This window comes from Chamaea fasciata, unplaced genomic scaffold, assembly GCF_029207755.1.
Source record: "Chamaea fasciata isolate MVZ Bird 193981 ecotype frontalis unplaced genomic scaffold, bChaFas1.0.hap1 SCAF_3, whole genome shotgun sequence".
Classification (NCBI taxonomy): Eukaryota; Metazoa; Chordata; class Aves; order Passeriformes; family Sylviidae; genus Chamaea; species Chamaea fasciata.
In genome coordinates this window covers 41269484-41294084 of record NW_027094088.1, presented here as the reverse complement: position 1 = coordinate 41294084, position 24601 = coordinate 41269484, and the positions used below count along the sequence as shown (strand labels likewise).

General features: G+C 35.1%; 1 protein-coding gene across 1 annotated transcript in view; it reads left to right on the top strand.

Annotated features, from left to right (window-relative positions):
* The window catches only part of WDR27 (WD repeat domain 27), a 96879-nt gene that overhangs the window by 46409 nt on the left and 25869 nt on the right, over positions 1-24601 (top strand). The window contains 1 exon segment of the mRNA XM_066180427.1: positions 12158-12256. Coding sequence (XP_066036524.1) covers positions 12158-12256 — 99 coding nt within the window.

Genomic DNA, 24601 nt, shown 5'->3' with positions numbered 1-24601 from the left:
TCCCAGAGCAGCTAAATCTTAGCACTCAAAGTAATTGTTCAAAGATTGTTTCTAGAGGTTTCCATAACATTTGACTCTGAATTGTCATGTGCCATCACAGATGAGGAGAATGGTGTTCTCTGTAGTATAGCAGTATGTGTTATATATATATATCTGACTACTAGGAACTTTGTAGCAAATATAAATTAGTTTCCTTAAGCTCTCAAATACAGGGTGTTGAATCTTTTAGTATGGTGTTCTTATGAACCAATCAGGTGAATAAAAAATGAGAAGTAGTTCAACTGAAGTTTGAACTTTCCGGAGCCTTTGTGTGTGTGTGTTTCCTCCCCAGCCAGGTTCTCTTCTGAATCAATGTCAGTTAAATTATTTAGAAATGAATCCTGAGTAAACGTGTATTGCTACTCTTTTGAGTGTGCACCTGATTTTAATTCAGTAATGCCTGCACTGTTGGCAGAGTGTTTGTCTTGCTGTTTGTGGAGAGATGGATGATTGCTAACTTGTACTGTAGGCCTTTGAAACTGGACTGAGGTCAGGTTCATAGCAAACATGTCCTTTCAAAACTGGGTAGGAATGTTGTTTAAATTTATTTTAGGTATTTCTAGGTTAATTATCAGAACATGATACAGAGTTTCTGGTCCACTTCAAATTCAGAACAAGAGGAATTTACTCTTCTGGCTGGTTTTGAAATACTGGCTCAAATAATGTGTGGCGGTTAGAGATTTTATTGGCAGATTGCTGGATGTTTGGCAGTAGGTATTGTGCTCTTGACATTTTCATATTTTTCAAGTTTCTGGTAAACACCATTTCAAAATGTAGCTTGCAATACAAAAGAAGAGCTTTTTGCTTTGTTTGTAAAAAAATGCATCTAATATTCATCTCAGGTCATGATATATATGATATAGTAATATGTTTATTTGGGGTTACTAATTAAAGTTGATTTTGAATTGTATAAAAATAGGTGCAGTCACAAGACCTTTTAGTCTTCTCTTTTGCATTAGAGTATTTGTTTGGAATTAGTGCTGATACAAGAAAAGAAAGACTTTGATACAAGAAAGCAAGCATGATTTTGTCCTTACTCCAAATTCTTGGCATGTAGTGGGTCATCAAAGGAAGCTGAATAGCTGGCATGCATCCTTCTCCAGTTGGCATGTGGTCCATGGTGGGCACAGTGCCAGTCAATACTTTTTAGTGTGGCTCCTGGGTCAGAATTTTGCATAATTTTCGTCCTATGTCTGTAGAGAACTTTCATTGCTCTTCCTGTCCCCTTAGGAAAACTGAGTCAAGTTTTGGACTCTTGCTTACACTGTATTGTTATGACAAAATGCAGTTTTGGGACACTTTTTAGGAGGCTTCCCTTTGAAGTGTTGAGACTGGATATACTTTTGTGCTTCCTTTTGTAACAAAATTGAATGTGGCATTGAATGGTCCATTCATATTTTTCAACTAATAACATCCTGACAGATGGCTTACTGTGTGACTGGGACAGTTTTAATAGTATCAAGAAGTCACATATTTCTGAAGATTATATGAATGAATGTCTACTGGAATAAGCCGCATAAAAAGTCAGTAGTGTGGATACAAAGCATTATCTTCAAAAAGGGCATTCTGGAAATAGGTTATGTAAGTTTCCACTGAGAAACAACTGCATCTTCAGTAATCTTGGAGTTTATTTTATCATGTGCAATTCTTGCACCCCGTGGTTAACAAATGTGATTGATTTTGAAGCCAAAAGAGGCATAATCAGAATATAATTGAGAGACATTGGCCTTAAACTGCCTTTTGTATTTCACAATATCTGAAGTATGTGACAGAGAGGAATAAGTTGTCTACACTGATTAATAGCAAAGTCACATTCCTACAGGACATAGAAACAGCAAACCAAAAAACCTTATTGTAAAAAAAGAGTTGAAAATTCTGTCTGCCTTTTTTTCTACTTCAAGGGTGTAGGACCCGTTTTATCTAAGTGCTCGATGTAGCTTCTGTGTGGCTGAAGTAGCCACTTGGTGTGTGTTAGTGTGACATTTGTAGATACTGTAAATTGGAGTTGAAAGTGTTTCCCTAACTGGTTACTCGAACTTCCTTAAGAGAACCTTTAACAAGACCTGTGTAGGAGCTGACAGTCTGACCAAGGAGGTAACCAGTATCCTGGTTTTGAACTGTGATTGTTCTTTGTGTAATTAGTTGTGACTAGAAAATATAGAATATTAACATTTCTAATATCAAATCTTCTTTGCATCCTAAATAGCCTATGGTTACAAGTGAATTTAGTCGACTTTTGATCAACTGAATACACATGATATTGTAATTTCTACCCCTTTTACAAGTGGACAGTCTGAGGTTTCTATAAATATTATTAAGGATGTTGGACAAATATACCTGAATTGGGTTTAAGATTTCCATTTTGCTGGACTTGGTACAAAAAATGTTTACCTAAAATTTGTTGACTAAAACAATCTTAGTGTGGACAGTGTGAAATGCTACCTTTTATAATAAAAAGGACTCATTTTCTTTCTGTGCCATTTAGTTCTAGTTAGCTGTTTTACTTTATGTCTAATTAGGCACTTAATTTTTGTCTTTGAAGACTTTAGGCCTCTCTGAATAAGTTCCAAGTTTCCAGAAATGAAGTAGGGAATGAAGAAATAAATATTTGTCTCTTTAATTGCTTTCAGACTCATTCTTGCTAGCTCTCTTTGAACTGTAGACTCTAAGAGGCACATTGTGACCCTAGTGCTGAAATTGGATTTTCTACCATAAAACTCTCTGTCCATGCCAAATCTCAAAGCCTGTGTTCATAGCTCGCACAGATTGACCCATATCACGAATCCAGAAGTTTTTCAGCATAGTAGGTTGCTGCATGAGTAGCAAAAAAATCCATGGGTAATGTATGACATTCTCTTCCTTTTTTTTTACACTTTTCAACAAAGTCTAGGATTTTTCTTACAACACTGTCTTTGAAACACATTCTAAATCCAAGATTAAATTTATGCCTTTCAACTGTGAAGGCACTGAAGCTTGAGGAAGTAGCCCAGAGGGCAGCATCATTGAAAGGGGTAGCAGGAGACAGGATAAAGCAATTTGATTCTTATACATAACATCAGTCTAATAACCACTCGTGAGTTCCTGAATAATAATCTTCATGCAAAATTGGTTTTAGAGTAAGTTCTCATTATGCAAGTGATGCTGGAAAGTGATGTTGGTTTGGGGACATATCCAGAGTTTTGAAAACCTGTGAGGGATGGCTGAATGCAAACCCAGACCTGATACTATTTGCAGACAGGTATTTTCAGATACAAGATTCTGCATCAGGCCTAACACAAACTGTAGAGTTTGTCTAAGGTTGACACCTTAGTTTAAGTAGCTAAAGAGATTGATATTCCACATAAAATATCAGTTCTGCTGAGCAATATACTGTAATGTTTTACTACCAGAAAAATACATTTGGAGGTTGGGCTGCCAGCACTCTTTTGTTCTGTACATCTGCTCCTCTTGCACTGCACTACTTCCTAATGTAATCACTGCCAAGAAGATTGCATTTCTCAACCCCATAAATATATTATTAGTCACATTAGTCTTTCTGTGGCTCAGTTCTGATTTATAAAATGGAGATTAGCAGTGGTATCTTTCTTCTCTCCTCTTGTCTTTTATTTTAAAGAGTTTAGATGAAGCTTGTCTCAGTTTGTTACTGTTGTGATCTGCTGCTCTGATTTTATTTATATGAAATACTTCCATCATTGTGTGTCTGTGGTGTGATAAGCTTTAAAATTGCATCCTATTAGGTTAAAAATTGCATCAAATGATCTATATACAACAGAAGAAACACGCCAGGAAACCCCAAATGTGAGTGATGAAATCATGTGGTTGATTTTCTCCCTTTAAGAGCCCACTTCATTAGAACTTTTTAGGTACTAGTAATGTTAGGTTAAAGTCTACAAATATGGGAGTTGGCAAAGATATTCTAGTACAGTTGTATGTAAATTGAAGAGATAGAACTAATTAATAGTCTAGAATGCTTTGTTCCATATCTCTTGGGAGTGTATCTTGGAAGCATCACTGAGGTTTCAATTAGGTATATTTGATATATGATAAAGCATGCTTTAATACTTTATTTGGAGAAGATAGAAGGATATTTTCCTTACCAGAAAATTACTTTTAGGAATATATGATATTGGTATTGTATCGTATTTATTGTCTCGGTCTACACTTCATACCACGGGGCTTGCAGAACAGAATGTATTACATGAAGCAGTGGTAGCAACTATCTGAAGTATTTTGGTTTTCAGTGTGATGGGTATTCCTATTATATATTGCTCAAGTTTTATCTTATGTGTCTGTACTGTGTAACTAAGATAGGCTTTAACAGGAAACATCTGGAGAAAACATTAGTAATGTTTACTGTGGCAAAGGCAGGACTGACATTGCTTGGCAGAACAAAATCTATAGCAGAGAATGAATAACAGAGACTGTGACAGCCTCTCTGCCAGCTGTTTATGGAGAAAATCTACCCCTTTCCAAAGAAGAACACAGTTTTGTTTTAGTCTTGAACCTGAGTTTTTTGGATTCCTTGGTAGTGTGGTTGGCTGTTAGGCCGATTATCCTAGAAGTGAACAGATAAATATTGCTTTCTTAATCATACAGTCATGACTTTGGGTATGCTGTTACTTCACTGTCTCTTTAGGTATGTCTTTGAAGATGACTGAAAATCTTGGCCTTGGTAGGTCATTTTAAGAACTATGGATTTATGTGAGTATGAGCACATTAATTGTTCATTTGTTCTCTTTGGTCAGTTCAGACTATTGCTTCTCTAGGCCACTACACCTCAAACCTGACCACCACAAAACCAGATTGGCAGCTGAGAGAGGTGGAGGATTTTCTGATGGCTATAGATGTTTTGTTATTTAACAAATAATGAAAAAAATACTGAACAACTTTTTTTTCCAACTGAATTTTATGAGCCTGTAATTTGTTACTGTGTTAAGATTGAATTTTGCTAATGTTTTTGAGAGATAAGAGGAAGTGTGAGAAATCAGCCTTTTGCTAAAGAAAACTAATTTTAAAAAAAAAATACCCCATGTTCAACTGTAGACAAAACAGGAAGCTGAAATAGCTGTTCATTCAGGAGTGTGTACAGCAGTGAGGTGCTAAAAGTGGATATATATAGTTTTATATCCATAGGGCTTGTGTTTTCTATATGTGTACCTCTTGGTCTCAATTCTTGGCAGTAGTTGAATTTTGGGTATCATTAGTGCATCTGGTACAAAAATCTGGTTAAAGGTCCTCTGCAGCATCTGAATCTTTCAGTACTTCAGTCAAGCAGTCAACACCAGCACACAAACAGGAAATGCAATTATTGGTGCTGTTGATACAGAGTAGAATCTTAGCAGCAGCCAGAAAAGAGCCAAAGTGGGTGTGATATAACCAGGCTAATTCATAGTGAGAGGTGAGGTAAATTTTCTTAGAATAAAATCTTCAACTTAGAATTCTGTACTCTAACAATACTAAGTGTGTTGCAAAAGTAAAGGCAACCTAAATTCAGTGGTGATTGGTGCTACATAAATTTCATATGAAAACAAATAAAAACAATCACATACATGAGGCCTTAAAATTAACAAATTAAATAGAAACTGAATTGGCAAAAACTACAATTTGGAAGCTTCATAGAAAGGTGGCTTAGAGAGGGAAATCAGATATGGCTTATGTAATTATTTTAGTGAGGAAAATTCAAATGTGTTAGCTATAACTGCCAGAAGACTGATACATTTGAATAATATCCCCTCCATCTTGAAAGATGACTGATATGTATAATAACTATTTTAATAATAAAGAGCATTAATAATGTTCACTGACACTCATTTTTTTAGTTGTGTCAAAGGAAATAATATGAACACTGAGATTTTACAGTAGTGGGAAATTTCCTGTGACTACCAGAAAGACAGCCTCCTTAAGTGCCATTAAAAGAGAAAGGGAATCTGAGAGGGTGTACTGTGCTCAACATTTTGATGCCAGACTTGATTCGACTTTCCATGCTACCATGTGGTAAGTGTATAAGATATCTTGGGACTGAAGAGCATTAAGCAGCGCTTAGGATACTTGTGAAATCTGTTTTATTATGTGTGGATTTGGTACCAATACCTACAGTTAAGGTAGTCTAACACTTTCCACTATAATTCTGTTTTCAGTTGCTTATAAGTAAGAACATTTTGGGTTGAAACTTTCCATGCTCAGTGTCTGCTTCAGGTTGTTATTTTTCTTTGGTGTAAGTAGTTCAGGATCTTTTTTAGCTTGAAATGGAGGAAAAAATTACATGGTTTAGTGGAATGTGTGCCCCAGTATAAATAGGGATTGATGGAGTGCAAGTCCAACATTTATATCATGTACCACGGGATTATGCATCAAGTTTGACGGCACTGATGGTAGAAAATGGCCAATAATGCCTTATTAATAACTGCAGATATCTTTTATAAAAGCATGTTAGATTATTTATTTTTCTGTCAAGGGCCTTTAACCTTTCTGTCTTCTGTAGCTCATTTGAAATATTAGGAAAAATAGCCTCAGAAAAGTGATGACACTGTTTGTTTTTTGTGCTCTTTTCCTGTGTCCTGTTAGTAAAATACATGCTTCAGCTTAAAGCCACATCAGCAACAAAGGGTTTTCCTTGAATCTGGTGTTGCTTTTCTGATCCCCGTGCAAAAGCTGATATCAAGGAGAATTCTTCTGTTATCCTTCAAGTGTTTATGATTTGCTTACCCCTCTTTCCTATCTCAGGAGGCTGTAGGAGTGTAAGTAGTTTGACACAAATATCTATAGCCACGGATTGGACTATGTGGGCAATGGGAACAGATGAGAACAAGTTTCCTTTGGAGTTAGAGTGTGAGAAAACAGAGGAAAGAATTTACAGTGAGAGTCTGCAGATAAAGTGTCAATTTATCAAGCACACTCTCTCTACCAATGCAGTAGAATTAAGTAATTTTCCATTTGGATACAAATTCCTCCATGAAAGGAAGGGCCTTCGCCCTTCTTCGCTGTCTCTTGGTACAAGTCTAGGGAAGAAAGCAGAAGCTTTTGTATACTTGTAAGGTGCTAAATAAAGTCACACTCTGGGTTACTGAAAACTGACTACTCAAATGTTCTTCAAATGTCAAGTGAAAGAAAACACAAGTAAGTATGTGGTTATGAGTCCAGGAAACTTCTTTAGAAGCTATTGGTACAGGTAAATTATTTTTACTTTTGGCTGACCCTCAGCAAGAAATGGAAAGGAAATACCAATATCTACTGAATCAGTATTTTTATTAGACAAAATTTGTCTTAATATAAAAGAAGGGGATTGACTTTGGCTGAAGTCTAAAGCATTATATGCACATAGACATTTTTGGTGTTTCTGAGTGCTTCCTAGACTGTTCTGTTTTCTTTTCCATTACATTTGGTTTGCTGAAAATCTGTTCTTCCTCTGTCATTGATTTCATATTTTCAAGGTTTTTTTATTTTTCTGTGGCTAATGTTATGGTATCATTTATAATTCAGTTACTGTTCTTTTCTTTTTTTCCTGTGGAGAAGACTATGCTAAAATAATCTAGTGAATATAGAACAGAAAAACCATTTGGATAACATCCGAAAATACAGCAAAACTAAAGTGATGGCAGACTACAGCAGAAGAATGTTTATACTGGAGTTATTTCTCTTCTTATGTGTGTTCTGTTAAAATACATTTCTCTTTGGGGTTTATATTTTGTTTTGTTTTTAAACTTTAGAAGTTAAAAATAAATGTACTTTCAATCTTTAACCAAGTTAACTTTTATTCTCAGAATTTAGAATATCATTGGCTAGTTTAAATATCTTTGGCTAGGGCTACTTAAACAGAAACTGGTTTTATACACTTTTATATGATGATGTTTTTCTTTTAATGAGATTTTATTGTCTTCAATGTCAAAATTACTCAGAAAATTACTATTTTCCTTTCAGTTATTGGAAGAGAAGATGATAGCTGCCACGATGTAATAAACTATTCTTGCATGTAGCTTGAGACTCTGCCCCTTTTTCTATTGAAGCTGAACCATAACACCTAAATGTTTAAGGTTTATGGGGCTAGGAATACAGTATCAGAAAAACTGATAGTTTAGCTGTAGTTCCATGAGGATAGATTTGTAAGAGTGATGTGCAATGGGCAGGTTGTGTTCCCAGCCACGTTCTGTGTGTTTTGCCTAGCAGCTGTTCAATATGAGCATAATCTTTCTGGTAAAGGTCAGAGGAAAGGACTTTCCCATATCTGGTCTTTCCCATGTCTTTCAGTGCTTCAGTGGTTAGCTACAGGTGGGCTTCTACCGGTAGCGGCTTGTCATGACTTTCCTCTGATCCACTGGATCTGGTTGTACAATGTAATAATTTGGAAAAATGCTGCATCCCAATCTAATCTCTAGCTCAGGGCTAAGAATCATTTCTTGAAAGGTGGGAGGTAAGGATTTGAATGCCTTTTAGGCTAAGAAGTGTGACTGCAGCACCAAATACACATTTGCTAGATTATAGTGAAGCTTCACGACTCCCTCACAGCATTTTTTGTAAGAAAGGGATGAGCTGAATGGCTGATTTAGAAACAGTGTGGAAGAGCATAAATTACCAGAATACCTAGGTTTAACAAACTGGAGTTTTGTTCAAAAAATAATGAAATATTATCACATCTATTTTATGGAGTGGAACAGGGACATAAAGGTTAAGCCAAAAATGAACATGGTCCTTCCCAAATTAAACTGAGGACTTAGAATGGAAATTAAATTTTATTGAATAATTCTGGCAAATTTCTGTAAGCCACTAGGTTATGATGGAAAAAAATTTAGCTTCAATAACCATTCCACTCTGTGATATATTTTCTTGGTTAAAAGATGTTTCTCTGTGAATCAGAGCATTTTGTGCTCTTGATTCTTGGTGTCATTGACTTTGCCTCTTCTTCGTTCCTCCTTCCATTAAAGGGAAGGAGAGTAGGCTTGAAGAGAAGTAAGGCAACTTATTTTACTAAAACCACGTGTCAGCTGTGCAGAGTCCACATGAATTATTGTATGTACCAAACACATGAATTTTGATTTTATTATCTACAGTACAGTTCTATTCTGTTTAAGTTCTATTTCTAACAAAGTTCTGTAGTGTGTTGAAAAATATTACATAGTTGTCCTATTTTGATAATTCCCACAGTTCCAAAAGGGATAGATGTTTTCAATAGCTATGAGGAATAGGATTTGATTTTATGATTCAAACACTTAAAACTGTCATGACATTACTGAATATTTTCATACTGTTGAACCATTTTGACGAGAGGTCCTTGGGATTTCTGAGGGCTGTTTGGTAAGAATGACTTCTCCCTATGACTCTGTTCTCCCTAGAATGTTTTCACAAATACCCTTTCTTTAGTGAGGTGTGTAAGGGCATCCTGTACATCTTGTAGTGCTTTGTGCTCATCTCTCACTCAGTGTACTCCTTCCTTATCTGGAATTTCCCTGGAATGTGGACTTCTACAGCATCTTATCGCTCATTTTCTTGAGAATTGCATGTTCCAATTAATTATGTAAGCATGACCTCTGTAGTTTGTTCTGGAACTGTGGTGGTGAAGTACAACCTGACTGCAGTCTCTACACCAGATCCTTGCTGGAGTACAAAGATCATTTCTAGCACTCTGTTCATGGAAGGAAGACCTGTTGGAAGTCTTGGCAACAGGATTGTGTGATACAGAGCATGAAAAAGCTTGGTATGAAGAAGAGAGTACAATATTACAGGTACTGAGAGATCAGATAAGTGTCAGCATCTGGTAATTTTGGAACTAGGTGAGTCATGGTGTAGTATCATCAGAATGAAGAATGGAAAGCCTCTGTGGAGAGAGGAGAATGGATGGATGTGGTGTTACACCCTGTAAAATAAAGGAAGGGTACTGTTATGTTAGAAATCTGAACCTTCTCTGTTTAAGCCAAATAGCTTGGCAATATTGTAACCTGTTTATGATGTGAAGTAAATAACCCATAGTGCCTCTTAATTCTTTTATGTCAATAAAACAACTGGAGGTATTTACAAGGAGCTTTTCTTCAGTTTTTGTGTGGTAGCTGCAAAAACTTGAGCTGTCCTGTGTACATGCTGATTATACTAACACATGGTATTGTACTTTCATGTAGAGGAAAGAATTTCCATACATATACATAAGAATGCTTTCCTTTATGTCATTATGTCACTTTTATCTTGTTTGGACTCCACTTATTGTTCTGTTCTCTTGTGAGCTGATCATGTTCCAAGTGGTGGAAGTCACAGTAGCTCTGTTATGGCCATATATTTTAAAACAAACAAATGAAAATTGCTGCTTTTATACCACTAACAATGACTATTTGTTATTACAACTGATTTGCTGATATATTTTAGACTACAGAGAAAGGTCTTACTTTCCAAAGAAGGGTTTGTAATTTAGAAGCATTTGCTGAATACTTTTAGGAAGGTCACAATGATTTTAGCACATCGCTGCAGACTCAGCTACTTTCGCATTAAGGCAATATCTCTGTGTAATGCTACAAAAGATCCAGAGTTTAAAAATGGCTACCTACATTTCTGTCTGTTTTCAGGTACTCCATTTATGCCAGTAGATGGCTTTAATTCCGTATCGGAATCTGCATTCAGGATATGTGAGATTTATAATCTTGGTCCAATTAAGTACACTGATATTTATCTTCTTTTTTTGCCTCCCAGTGAATATGGCTGTGAATGGAATATTTGGCACTGACAACAATCCAATGTTTCTTCAGTGCTGGTTAGGACTAGACAATCTTTGGTGTTAAATGATAAGATTTGTTTTCTGAGTGGTGCATTGAAGATTTTCAGAACTAGCGTTGGTCCACAAATCTTTTCATAACTTGGAAAGGAAGACTGTTGAGTCCACAAGTTTTTGGGACTTGTAGGTACTTGCTGTCTGCTAGGGGAAGTTCAGCTGCCTTGAGTCTGAATGTTTAAACTTATTTTAGGGAACTATCAGCAAAAAACTTAAGTCAGAGAGTAATAGAGTAACATTCACTGCTGTAATAGAGTCTATACACATTTTGGTTTCGTTTATGTCAGGTTGTGTTCTAAATTCCATGTTCATTAATGTCAGAGATTTAGTAAAGATGATGCATCCTTAATTATTTTGTTGAAACTTTAGAGTCTGGATTACCATCTTTGACTATTTTTTGCATGCTTTATAATTTGTTCTATCTTTTGAGATATAAATCTTATTTATAACATACCAAATAAGTCAACATGTAATGTGTCTGTATTAATATGCCTTGTATATGCACAGTCTAACCTACAAATATTTATTTTACTAGATAAGGAATACTCTAAAACAATCCCATGTGTCTGCATATGACTCTCACAAGTGTTTTTTGTGTGGAAAATCTCTACTAAAGGATTTATTTCAAAACCATTTTTTTTTTAGTTAAATAATGTTGATATAATAGCACAATACTACAATTTTCATAGTATCAGTATGCCCATGACTTTCAGTGAATTTTGAGGTAGTTTCCTGATGCAGTTTTGCATGGGCACTTTTTCATTATTTGAGGCTGTATCAGTAAAATTTCTATTTTCTCCTGGGAAAGCAATTTTCCCTTTGTCTTTTGAGGAACAAAGGCAGGCAGTATGTTTTTTCTCATTGATGATACCTGCAGCAGCCGTATTATTATTGAATTAGCGTTGAATTCTATGCTGTTCAATTGAACACAGTAAAGACCTGCGTAGAAACTAAAAAAACCCCCCAAATTAACATTGGAGTTATCTAATTTAGAAAGGTATTAGATTCCACTTCAAAGAAATGATTTAAATTCCAATGAACATAATTTAAAATATATACTTAAAAGGGTAATTTTTAACCTGCTTCTTGAAGTACACCTAGTGTTCAGTTATTTTTTGGGGAAAGAGTGCATTATTTTTTCTAAATACTTTTTTTTTTTTTTTAAATTTGAGTTAATTTAAGCATTTGCTAAATTATCCCAAATTATAGGAAATAATTCTAAGATATTCATGACTTTCATATCTGTTTAGCTATGATTAAAATTTTCTAACTTCTCTGTAGGCTATATATTTAGTGTTCCTATACTACAACTTAATGCTTCTAAAATGTGGGGGTTTTTTATAGTGAAAATATAAACTCATTGTTTTTTAGGCTTACGTATATGAAATGCGTTCAAGCACTTTTTTGCATAAACTGGGGAGACACACGGAATCAGTAATTAATGTCAGTTTTAATCCCTCATCTCCACAGGTAAGCAATTGCTTTTTTTTCCTCTTTGTAATGAAAACATGTAAAATAACTGTAATTTTATGATTTTGAAGTTACAAAATTACAAAAAAAACCCCCAAAAACCACCTTGCTGTGGTCTTGCTTTTTATTCTGTAGTCTTCTCTTTTATTTACATGCCAATGTGCTGTGCATCTGTAGGGCTGTTCCTCTACTTCCACCTGTAGTGAGATTATTGTTCCAATTATAAACTCTTGCAAAATTCCACAGTAATACAGAGAAAAAAATGCCCTGATTAAGGGCCTGCAAAGAAGTCTTCTTGCTTGGGAACTCTTTTGACCCTGTACATGTTGAATGTTGGGAAAAGTACATCCCTCTGAGATTACCTGAATAAACTGTTAATTCAGAGAATTTAGGAGAGAAATAAGTGGAAACAGGAAAATGACAAGGGCCTCAGGCTTGCTGGCATTACTCAAAGGTCTGAAAGCTTTAGAAAGCCACACTATTTTAAGTGTGCTGTATCAGAATAGGTATTGAAATAACTTCATCACAATATTTTGAAAAGCTATTACTGTTGTGCTTTGAGCCTTTCAGATATCTATAGGTGAAAAGTACTTCAAAGCAGTTAGACATTATGCAGTAACAATTTCTATTTTTAGTGATCATTATACTGCACTCACAGCATTATATTTTGATGTAATAGTTTAATTGTAGTACAACAATATATACAAAGAAGTTTGTTTTCTATGTTTTATTTTGACACCCAAGCTAACCTGAAGCTAGTTTATCATGTGAATTCTTTGTATGCTGTTCTTCTTTGTTTTCTTGTATTGAATTTGCATTGAAGCCTTGTACTTTCTAATTTTCTTCTTACTTTAAAGACACAACAATGGTCACTATAAATATGTAAGAGTGTATATTTATGTAAGTAGCTTCTGTTTACTTCACTGCCTCCTCACCACTGACTATGACTATACTTCTTACTATAAAAGAAAATTATGGATTAAATAAAATTCCTTTACTTGTAGGAGTATTTTGACATTTATATATCTCCTTCCATTCATAAATGTAGATGCTAGCACTTCTGTGATTTTAGAATTTCTGGAAGTTTTATTCCTTATGTATATATTGTTTGAACTGAGAAATTGTTGATTGCTGTCTTAGGGTGAACATTATGTATTTCTGGTGTTTGGATTCAGCAATGTTATATTCAACCAAATGATATGCTTTATTAAATTTTGCACCCAAATTAAGAGTAGTGCAAGGTTAAGCACCGAACTTATTCCTGCAAATAAGATATACTATAAGAATAGTGTTGACTGTAGTCTTGCAGAATTTTGATCTGTGATCTAGCTGCTGGGATACAGTTTGGTGGAAAATGTCTGATTAGAGTTTAATAGTTAAAAGTCTAGAGGCTCAATTGCAGTAGTAGTATGAATCAAGGCTTGGAAATAACTAAGTTCAGAAAAATCAGTTGTTGATCAAGGGGGCAGAATCTACAAATGGTGTAAAATAAACTTTGGCTGTAGCTCCAAGCCAAACTGGTATGAGAGTGTGCCTTGGGGCACAAACCCTTTAATACTGAATTTTATCATGCATCACAGTCAATTAAGTGTTATAGTTAGAGCCAAATCTGAAGTTCAAGAGCCACAAATGCTTTTCTTATAGAGCTCTTTCCTGACAAACAAGGCCTGTGGTCTTGGACCAGCTGATGACTCTCCCCATACTCTCCCCAACTCTTTCTGTTGTGGGGAAAGACTTTGAAGATCAGAAACCTTTTACTAAAAAGCAAGAAATGTGTAAAACCGCTGCAAATCTACAGATGAAATGTAAATTTGATTAAACAAATAATTCTGCATTATATGCACTACAAAATGCTTTCTAAGTAATTATTTTTGGGGGAGTTACAGAAACAAAAACCAAAACAAAAAAACCCAAAAACCTACCTGGGCTTTCCAACATAGAATATAGCATGAAATTACGTTGCAAGGCACTAGGAGAAGCTGCTAAGCAGTGCAATGATAAGCTTGTAGAGTAGAAAAGAAGAAAACCACAAATTAATTAGAAAAGAATAATCCCGTACCTTGAAAGAATGACTTTGTATTAGGCAGTCAGAGTTTCCAATACTGGAAGATTTTTGTACCCATTGCTAGCACTGGTTAGGGTTTTAAAATTGACTCTATTCTTGTTTTATCCAATGTTTGAATGAATGCAATTAAAGTTTGTATTGTGTTCTGAGCAGCCACTGCATAAAGCCCCATTGCGCTCAAAGGGAAACACTGGCAGGAGAAAGATGAATGGGTGAAAAAAGAAAATGTCTGATGAGTGAAATTCAAGCATTAAAGCTAAGCTCTCTGCTGTGGAAGCATCCAGCCAGAAGTGAGGTGTTCTGTCAGTGCTCCAGTTCAGTTGTTGCTTGCCCAGCACCTGTCCATGAGGAAGCTTATTCCAACCATCCTTATAACTCTCACTTACAAAAGTGCTCTTCCAGAGAAGAGGGGAAAAAACCTGGATGGATATGTTATTATTATAAGGGACATTGTTGCTTTCATCATATGGTACTCTGCAATGATTTATGAAATGATTGCTATGAAGGCTGGAAAAGGGGAATAAGTTACAAAATTTGCATTTATCTTAATTTTCCAGATGATTTCTCAGTTTTAGCTGCTTATTGTCACTTCCTGGTTTTCCGTCATTGCTCAAAATTTATGTAAGGAAGAATGTTCATTTTAGGAAAACCGTTAGTAGCATTTCAATATATTTTACAGTATGTACATTAAGGGTTATTGTAGTGTTTAACTATAATAAATTTAGTTACTAACTATAACACATTTGCATCAGTCTAAGTTAAAAAAGGGGTGAGTCATCTTCCAAATATGGAAACAATAAATAATCTCTGTGTTTGTGAAGCAGGATAAAAGCAAATGGGGACACTATTCTCATCTGCTGATTTTGTGAAGTTGAATATTGGTAAATGCTGTGATGGCAGTTAATTTTTCATGACAGAATCATGACTTTGAAATCAGTGTGCTTTGCTAGCACCCTATTGATACACTGAGAGGTAGTTGCGTGCTTTTGGTGATCTGAGCCTGCACTTGCAGTCGATCAACTGGCCTGGCTGAGAGCCTTCTGATGCAGAATATGATTAAAATTGAGTGACAAATCAGAGATGACCAAGAAAAAATAAGAGATGACCAAGAAAGAGAGACTATTAAAAGTTTTTCCTATTTAAAGAGTAGACAGCATGTTCTCTAGTGTCTTGATATCAATTCTTAAACTCTCTTCTCATTTCATAATCCTGTTCTCTTTTGTTAAGTGTTTCTTATACAGTTTAAGAGTAATATAGTCTTTGTAGGAAGACTGTCTTTGCCGAAGACTGTACTGCATTTTATGTCCGGTAAGAAGATATTTCCTTTACCAACTTCCAGCCAAAGGAGACAGTTGCATTAAAAAGAGAAAAAATAGAGCCTTCAGCTGACCTCTTCTGAGGGTGAATATATTTCTCTCCTTGTCTTCTTGAACTGTTAGTTAAATCTGTGTACTCACATTCGGTTAATCTCAGTGAAGTGAATGAAGATACAGAGTGGAAATTTCCTAAACTTTACAAACATACCAGTTTAATTTTTCTATTCAAATTACTGAAGTATCAGTCTGATTAAATTTTATTAAATTTTTTTTTTATTCACCATCATGTTCAATATCCTTCTCTTTTCCATCCTCAAATGTACAGGTTTATTATGATGGTATTAATCAAAAATAGAAGGGACAGCACTTAATGCAATTTGTCCTAATCTTTCATAGGTTGTTACAGATCTACTTGTAAATGGTACCAAGACACTCATGTAAAAGTCCAAGGCAGCTGCTTGTGCCCTTTCTAATTCTCTAAGATTTATGAGAGGTAGAATTTGGGTAAAAATATCTCTCCAAAAGGTCGCAGCACCTGGAGTATTTTTGAGCAAACAAATCATTGTGACATGAATTAAACTTCGGAGTTTTTTATTTAAGATGGTGCTTTAAAAAAAAATAGTAACAATCATTGACTGATAAAACTGTGTAGTATACAAGCCTACAATGTGCTAAAAATCTTGAGATAATCTTCAGGTTTAGAGAATTGCATAACTGTTCAACTTTCAAACTTTCAACTGTTAAATGGATTTAGAAATTGAGTCAAAGCAGAGAAGTGCCAGTCTAAGTATCTTGGGGGAAAAGATTATCTTCAACTCTACCCACCTTTGGGAGATCCTCAAAGTGGGCTTGGTTTCCTACAGTGTCTTATATGGCTGCTGCCTTTAAGCCAGTGGTTGTGTTTGCAGATATTGGTCCTTGCCTTCTTAAAAGCTGCTTTGACAGAAAAGAACTTAGAGCTTTGGGTGGTTCCACTCTCCTTCTACGAGATTGGTTGAGCCTGTGGGTAGCTAGGCTACTAGTGTGACACAGCAGATAGTCCTACTGAATTCATTCCAGTCCCTGAGAATTCAAAATTAAGAGTTCATTGCTCACATGTATGTCTCTGTTTATAGCAGAAAGGTAATTTCTTTTTCAGTTTCTAACAAATTCCAGCAATGTTGTGTATCAATATATTAAAATATGAGTTGATGTTATTTAGTGCAAAAAATTGTTTCTGCCAAAAAATTTTTGCAAGTAAATATGAAAACATATGAAGAAGGATGACAGATTTCAAAAGAGAAAGAGCCTTCTATAAGCTAGAAAGGACAATATAATTCAGTTTAATCATTGAACACTCCATGCATTTTAAGTGTGTTGCCAGCAAAAACAGCTGTACACCACAAGAGTTTTAGATAAATAGGCTTACAGACGCAAGCATCTCCATTCATACCATATCTGTCATAAAATCTCTATGGTACTTCTTACAAGGGTAAATACTTTATTGAATGGCAGTGCTAGGCTGAAAGGGCTGATATGGAGCAATTGGTTACTCCATTGTTCAATGTGAATTTTGTTTATTGAGTATCTAGAGAGGTTTCCCTGTGGACTGGAGAGGATTGGCTGGGAGCAGGAAGGAAAGGCACTAACTGTAGTCATGGGGTAATTTGGAGAACAGAGTGAAAGGAGAATGGTGGAAATTAAGAACTGCAGGAAAAGAACAAATGTATGGAGTGAAGTGATGATGTTGGAGAGACAAAGAGAGTGCCTAGAGGGAGGGAACGAAAGCCCTAAGTAAGAGATGAAAGCTGAAAGGTTAAGAATTATTGTTTCTGCACTTCTGGTTACGTCTTTTATTCTGAAAAAGATAGGAAAAGTGAGATGCCTGTGACCTGATTTTCAGAGCTGATGAGAACCAGAGGTTGCTCTTGATGTAACGGTTCTGAAAATTGGTGTGTACAGTGTCTTAGAAAAAGCCCCATCTTTTCAAAGGAAATAAAGGGAAGCTTCCAGATGAGATAAACCTCACTTGCTCCCTTCACACACTGCACAACTGTCTTGTAGGAGTCAATAATGCAATATTGAAAGGGATAAGCAAGTGAGCATCTGCTTTTCATGCTCCATGAAGGGGCATGCAGAAAAGCGTTTGTGAAGTGTACTTTGAATACAGTCTCCTCCTCTGTCCAGAGGAGCTGAAGTGAGGAAGCTTTGCCAAACAGGAAGAACTAAAGGACTAATGGTTAAGAGTTTGTTCAGGTATGTTTTTTTATAGAGAAATAGAATTTACAATTTAATTCTCTTATGTAGCACTTTAGGAAGCTGTCAAGGTACCTTATATCTCTTTCTTGAAAAGCCTTGCATTTAACTCATTTAACCGATAATATTCGTAGAATGGAGTTGAACATTTGCTGATACTAGAAACCATTCTGTGGGAAGTTCCAGTTCTAAAGTTTCTAGGCTTTTCATGTAGAACGGGTACAAAGGTATAAAGTTTCTTCCTCTCTTTCAATTAAAACTCAGGCATTTGCATTCCAAGATTCTCCCTGCTTACATAGTCTTTGAGAAGTTTAAAGCCAAATTAATTGTCAGTCATGATGCAAATATGTAGTGGATGTATAACAAATCAGAGTTCAGCCATTAAAATATATATTTAGATGAAATGCAAGCAAAATGAAGTGTGGAATAAGCTGCATTCTAAATGAGCTTTTGGAGAAGGGAAAGCTAAGTCTTAGCTAACAGATTAAATATGAAAAGAAAAACAGACTCAACTTCTGTCTTAAATTAAAATAGCAACATAAAATGATTCCAGCTGACTGATGGAGGATGATATAGCCACACCAAACATCTTGGCCCAGCTCCTGGCTGTATCTGAACTGTGTTCAGCATAGAGGGAGAAAGGAGCAAAGCCGAAATTCTTTAAAGCTGCCTTTTGTGCCTCACTTCTTCCAGTCCACTTCATGAAGTACAGCAGTCTCAGAAGTGCTTGATTCTGCACTTCCTAACAAGTTTTCCCTGTGAACTGATCTGACAACTGGGGGTACTTTTGCTTTGCCTTGCTTTCAGGGCTGTGCTGTGGTGGGGTAGCCAGGGAAAAGTGCAGGTTGATAAGGGGATCCTGTGCCCCTTTCTCTTATAGAAATGTTCAACATCTGCAACCACCACTGTTCCTAGCTGCTGTGCTTCTGAAGAGTGCTGTTTGAAATATTTAAAAGTTATGCTAATACATGCATTAAAATGCTGATATTGTCACCTGAAGGGACTGTTTAATCTATGCTTTTTCATAAATCATTCACAGTGTATCTGTTTGGAATGTTGCAGTTGCTGAGACACTGTGACTTTTTTTTTTTACAGAACAGTGGCTGTATTCTATCCAGCTAGTTATTTGCTCACGTAAGAACATTTCTTGGAAGAAATAGATAACTTCCCTGCTGATATATCATGCCATGCCATGCCATGCCATGCTGTATCGTATCATGTCGTATCATATCGTATCGAATTGTATCGTATCGTATCGTATTGTATCGTATCGTATCGTATCGTATCGTATCATATATCACATCATACCACACCAGAAAAAAACCCACAAATCTGGAACTTATTCCAACATTTAATGCCTTAATTTCTGCTCCTCTGCTAACATCTGGGGAGAACGACACTGACTCCGCCACTGTTGTTTTCTTCTGTGACCAGGTAATGAGTGACCAACACTGTTCATTGCAGAGAGAAGCTATATCTGGAAAAAGAAAAATTACAATTATGAAGACTCTTTTAAAATGTCAATGTAATATGTGTGTGATTATTTAACCTGAGTCATAGAATGTCTTTGGGTGGAAGGTACATTAAATACAAACTATTTCCAATCACTCTGCCATGGACAGGGTTGCCACCCATAAGACCACGTTGCTCAGGGCCCCATCCAACTTGGTCTTTAATCCTTCCATGGAGGGGCATCCACAACCTTCCTGGCCAACCTGTACCATTGCTTCACTACTGTCTGAGTAAAGTATTTCTTCCAAGCATCTAACCTAAATCTCTCTTTTAATTTAAAACCATCCCCTCATGTCTTATCTGACTGTATAAAGGGTCACTCTCCTTTTCTAAAAAAACACTTTAAGTACTGAAAGACCACAATTAGATCTTCCTGGAGCCATCTTTTCTCCAGGATGAACACCACCAGCTCCCTCAGTTTGTCTTAGGAGAGGTGCTCCACTCCTCTGATCATTTTGTGGACATATTCCACATAGCTTCTTAGGCATAATATAACATAATTATTCTATTCTATTTTATTTCCTGTATTCACCGTGAGTTAAATAAAGATGAGACTGCCATTTGCCTGAAATGCCAAGGGTTTTCAGCTCCAAAACCACTTTTAAGGACACATCACAAAGTTGTATGGGGACAGAATTTTTATTAATTTTCTTTTGTCTTTCTATATCTGTTTCAGAGCCAATGCTCACAAGAATTAAAACTGTCTCACAATCTTCAGATTACTTAAGTTTTCTTCAGCTAATGCAGACATGTCAAATCTTATCATTTAGTGGTCTTTTCTGAATCCAAATAATGTGTTAAAATCTATTTATTCATTATTATGGATTACTGAGTAGAACTTTATTTAAGATAAAAATTATTTTTCAAACCAATTTTTCTCTTGGCATGACTCCATAGACTTTTCTCTCATGAGGTCTCCATCTTGTGTCTTTCTAAAGTGAAGGAATTATTTTTGTATCAAAAATGCTTAAAGAAGATAAGGCTATTTTTTTTATCTAGAACTTCTGAGACAAAGTGAAGCTTTTTTCTCATTAACAAGTTGAAACTCAAGCATCCATTTAGAAAATTATTTAACTTGCTCAAGGGAAATACAATTGATTTAATGCAGAGACTTTGAGAAATGCTAAGGATAGCTAAATCCCAAAGAAATATCTGGAATTATTCTCTACCCATATTTGTCTGAATAGGTGTATATATTTATCATCTATGTGTACCATATCCATTATAGACACATTAAAAATGCACTATAAATTGATGAAAGAAGTGCATTTCTGAGAAAGTGTGAAAGCTGTGAAATTCTACATTGAATTAATAGTGCCAGGAGAATTTTATTTTTTTTTTAATTGCCTTTTTTACTTCTACGGACATTTAACCCTGATTAGAGAAAACAGTTTCATTAATACATTTATAATATGTTGTTTTCTTTACTTTCAAATTTAGCAATTTAATTAAATATGAAATTTTGAAACAAGTGGAAAATAAAATTACTTTGTTGTGCAACTTTTACTAACACAGTTCTTAAAAATTGACTAGTGAAATATGAATCTTGTTTCTCACTGTTATGCCAGGATAAATTTCTGGCAAAGGCATTTTATTAGTGTATCCAAAAGCAGATATGAATGGTCATAGTTTTAAATCTCATATTATAAATTTGTATATTTAGCTGAAATAGATTTTTTCTCCTTGCTTACAGTCAAGACAGAATCATCTGTGGTCTCACAGTACATATACAGAAGTCATGGCCATAAATTCAACAGTATGTGTTAGGAATAGACCTTGCCTTGTAGTTTGAGGATAGGAAGTTTCCTGAGTTGTATCACAAGTTTGTCAAGCATGACTTTCTTAGACATAAACTCTATGGATCATATAAAGGTTTAAGGAACTTCCTTCTTCTCTCTCTTCCATTATGCAGTTCTGTTTACACTCATCTTTAGATGTTTTTTTCTGTTTGTGTTTTGGGTTTTTTCTCCTTTTAAGCATTTGGGAAGAAAAAAAAAAGGGGGACAAATGTTGAAATTTGCTGGAGATATTTTCGTGTTCAGAAATTTCATGGGTGAGGTGAAAATTAGTAGATCTATTATCAATATAAAAATTTTCACCACTGGTAAAAATGTTAAAAGAAAAAATATTAACATGCTGATAGCATATTTCCCAGGATGAGTGATGGACTCCACAGGGAGAATTATTCCTGAATATCTATGGCAGTTCAAAAGTTTTGAAAGCCAGCCTTTCCATACCATTTTTTCCCTTAGTCCTATATGGTCTGGTATACTCAAGGCAGTGAAAAATTATATATAATATTAAACCTTTTATTTTAGGCAAGATATTCCTTGTACAAATGCTGATGATGTGTAGGCAGTTTGAGTCCATTAGCCTTTATTAGCTCTGTCTCAGCAGAGGGCCTGAAAAGGCACCAGTTGATCTTCACTGGTTTAAAATAGATCATACTGAAATGTAACACATGCCATTGCAAGACGAGATAGTGCTCTTTACAATTAAAATTCTAGGTTTGAGATAGCATGATGAGTGTAGGATAGGAGCCTTTGTAGAGCAGAATAATTGAAATTTAATTTCACACTTCAAATTTGGACAGAACACTGAAAGTGAGAAGCTTGTAGCAGACAAAAGCAACATCTGATTCCAGTTATCAGATTTTAGCTAACCTTTCTATATTATTTTTCAAATAAGTGTATGATGCCAAAAAATATAAAATAAGATAATAATTAAAAAAAGGAAACAGAAATTGTAGAGCTATCATTCTAAGAAAAGACGTATAACAAGATTACAGCTTATACAAAGGTTATGACATAAATGCTACCCTTAGAAGGGTACATATTTCTGTTAGAATTCCTTAGAAGTAATACACAGAACCATCAGGCAAATCTTGAGAACTTCCAAGAAGATGTACTGTAAACTAAAATTCACACTATACATGGCTGCATTTTATTGTCTCTGGAGCACATAACATTTTGTCCTGTGATTCTAACTAGAAGTTGAATTCCTTCCATTCTATTTTCATGAATGTTTTAATAATATGAAGTTTGATACAAAATTGAGAATTTTTTTTTGTTTTGTTTGAGAAGCAGTCCAAAAGTCTATAGGAATTCATCAGTTGTAACAATAGATTCTTATCAACACCTGTCATACCAAAAAAATAATAGCTACAAAGAAAATATTGAAAAATCATTCTTTCAGAGGGCCATTTTAGAGAAATATCTTTGGTACTCATCTTAAGGTTAAAAAAATACCTAATGAGGGACACCTAAGCTGTAGTTCATTACAGAGTTCATAAGGATTTCTGAAATCCCTTCTTTGCCTTGCAGAATTCTGTTTTTTAGTGTGAAATATGAACATAGACTACCTTTCATTTTGCTTGTAATCTAGATGTGATCTGGAAGTTTTGAATAGGTCCCAGCTAGCCCCTGAAATGTTGGCATCTGCTCTGAAATGAAGGGTTTTCCATCAATAATTTATGTAAGCAGCTATGATAGTTACTGAAAGAAGTGTTTTTCACTTCAAGTGACTTCTGTTTCCAAACCTCAGACTTTATATTTGAAGGTTGGAACAAATTCTGTCCATGAATGACTCAACTTCAAAATGTTTTGTTTGCACTGCAGAATATGATACACTCTCCACTGGGAAGCTGCTAACCTGGCATGTTTAGCTAGTTTTCCCACTGACTTACCAAGTGTTATGCAAGCATTGCTATCCCATGACTTGAACAGCTCCTGTTACTTTTACTTTAAATATGGACACAGTTTTAAAACATCTTATAAATAATAAGGTCCTTCATGGAAGTTAAGTGCAATATTTCAAGATACAAAGTCTGTATGAAATAAATTATTTCACTTGTTTTTTTCAAGTGTGAGTTATATGCCTTTATTTTTTTAAACAGAATATCCTTTTCTCTTGAAAATATTTAAATATGAAATATGTCATTTGAGACCATTGTTTGTCTTTTGAATTTGCTGTCTGACAAATATTTTCCAGAAAAAGATGGATACCCAGCAATAAAATGAACTTTCTTTCTGTAGGCTTATAGATTCAGGGTGGAATAATTAAGGAACAAAATATATTTTGAGTCTCAGTCTGTATTATCCAGGCACAAACAGGCACTGGAATTCTCTCAGCCACAGAGGATAAGTACCATCCAGAGGAAAATAAAACCTTTATGAAAAGGAAGCAATGCTGGATTAAGAAAACCCCTTGTTGTCTAAGTCAGTCATGGAACTGTGGTGTATGTTAGAACGGCTAAAATCTTACACATATGTTATTTTAAAAGAAAAAACTACACTTCAAGAAAAAGATGTTTAATATGCAACCAATACAGTAAAATTGACTGATGTGATGGAGTTTTGTACAATGAAATGAATCATATTATTTCCTGTTTGCATGTCAGGAGGGGTAATACAATTAGCTAGAGCTAGCATTTCTGGCCACTTTAAGAAGGAAATGCAAACAAAAGGGTGTGATGGAGTCTGAAGAAAAAGAAACTGTTCCCCAGGAGCAAGTTAAAGAAAACAAATGTTAATATATTTGTTAAATTATATAGTTAAGACTTCTGCTAGAAGAGGAAGAGGTTTTTTGTTAACCTGTTACGCTATGTGGGAAACTCTAAAGAAGAGAGAGATTTTTATTTGTTTCAGTGAAAAGTTTTGTAAAAAACTGTATAATATCAGATCTGAAATCCATTTGATTGACATCAGTGCAGCTGGCCAGCCTGTGATAGTGCTTACAGCTGGAGTGAAAAACTGTCATAATTTTAAAGGTTCCATTTCTGTAAACACTTCCTGTTCCATTGAGTTATTTTGGGAGTTTTAGCATGCAATGGTTTCAAAGAAGTGGTGCCAATAAGAAAGTATAAAAAACAGTATTGAAAAACACTTACTTTAATTTAGTAGGAAATTATATATTAGATGGCAAAGTGCCTTTCAACTTAGCCATGTATGCCTTTATTTCTGACATGGTTTGATTTGTTAAATGTTTGCTATTTTGTGCCTGATGGACACAAAGTTTGGCCTTATGGTTCTAAAGGAAAACAAATGAGAGGGTCCATCAGTTATAGTCAAGATGTAGAATGAAGGGCTTCCTAAGAGCTAAATTTAAGTTACAGGTCATTAATGGATAATCTTCAAACCATGTCCAATATGCATCCTTTCATTTTCATTTCCACCATGCTTCTAAGTTACAAATTTCTGGATTTAAAAATTGGAAAGA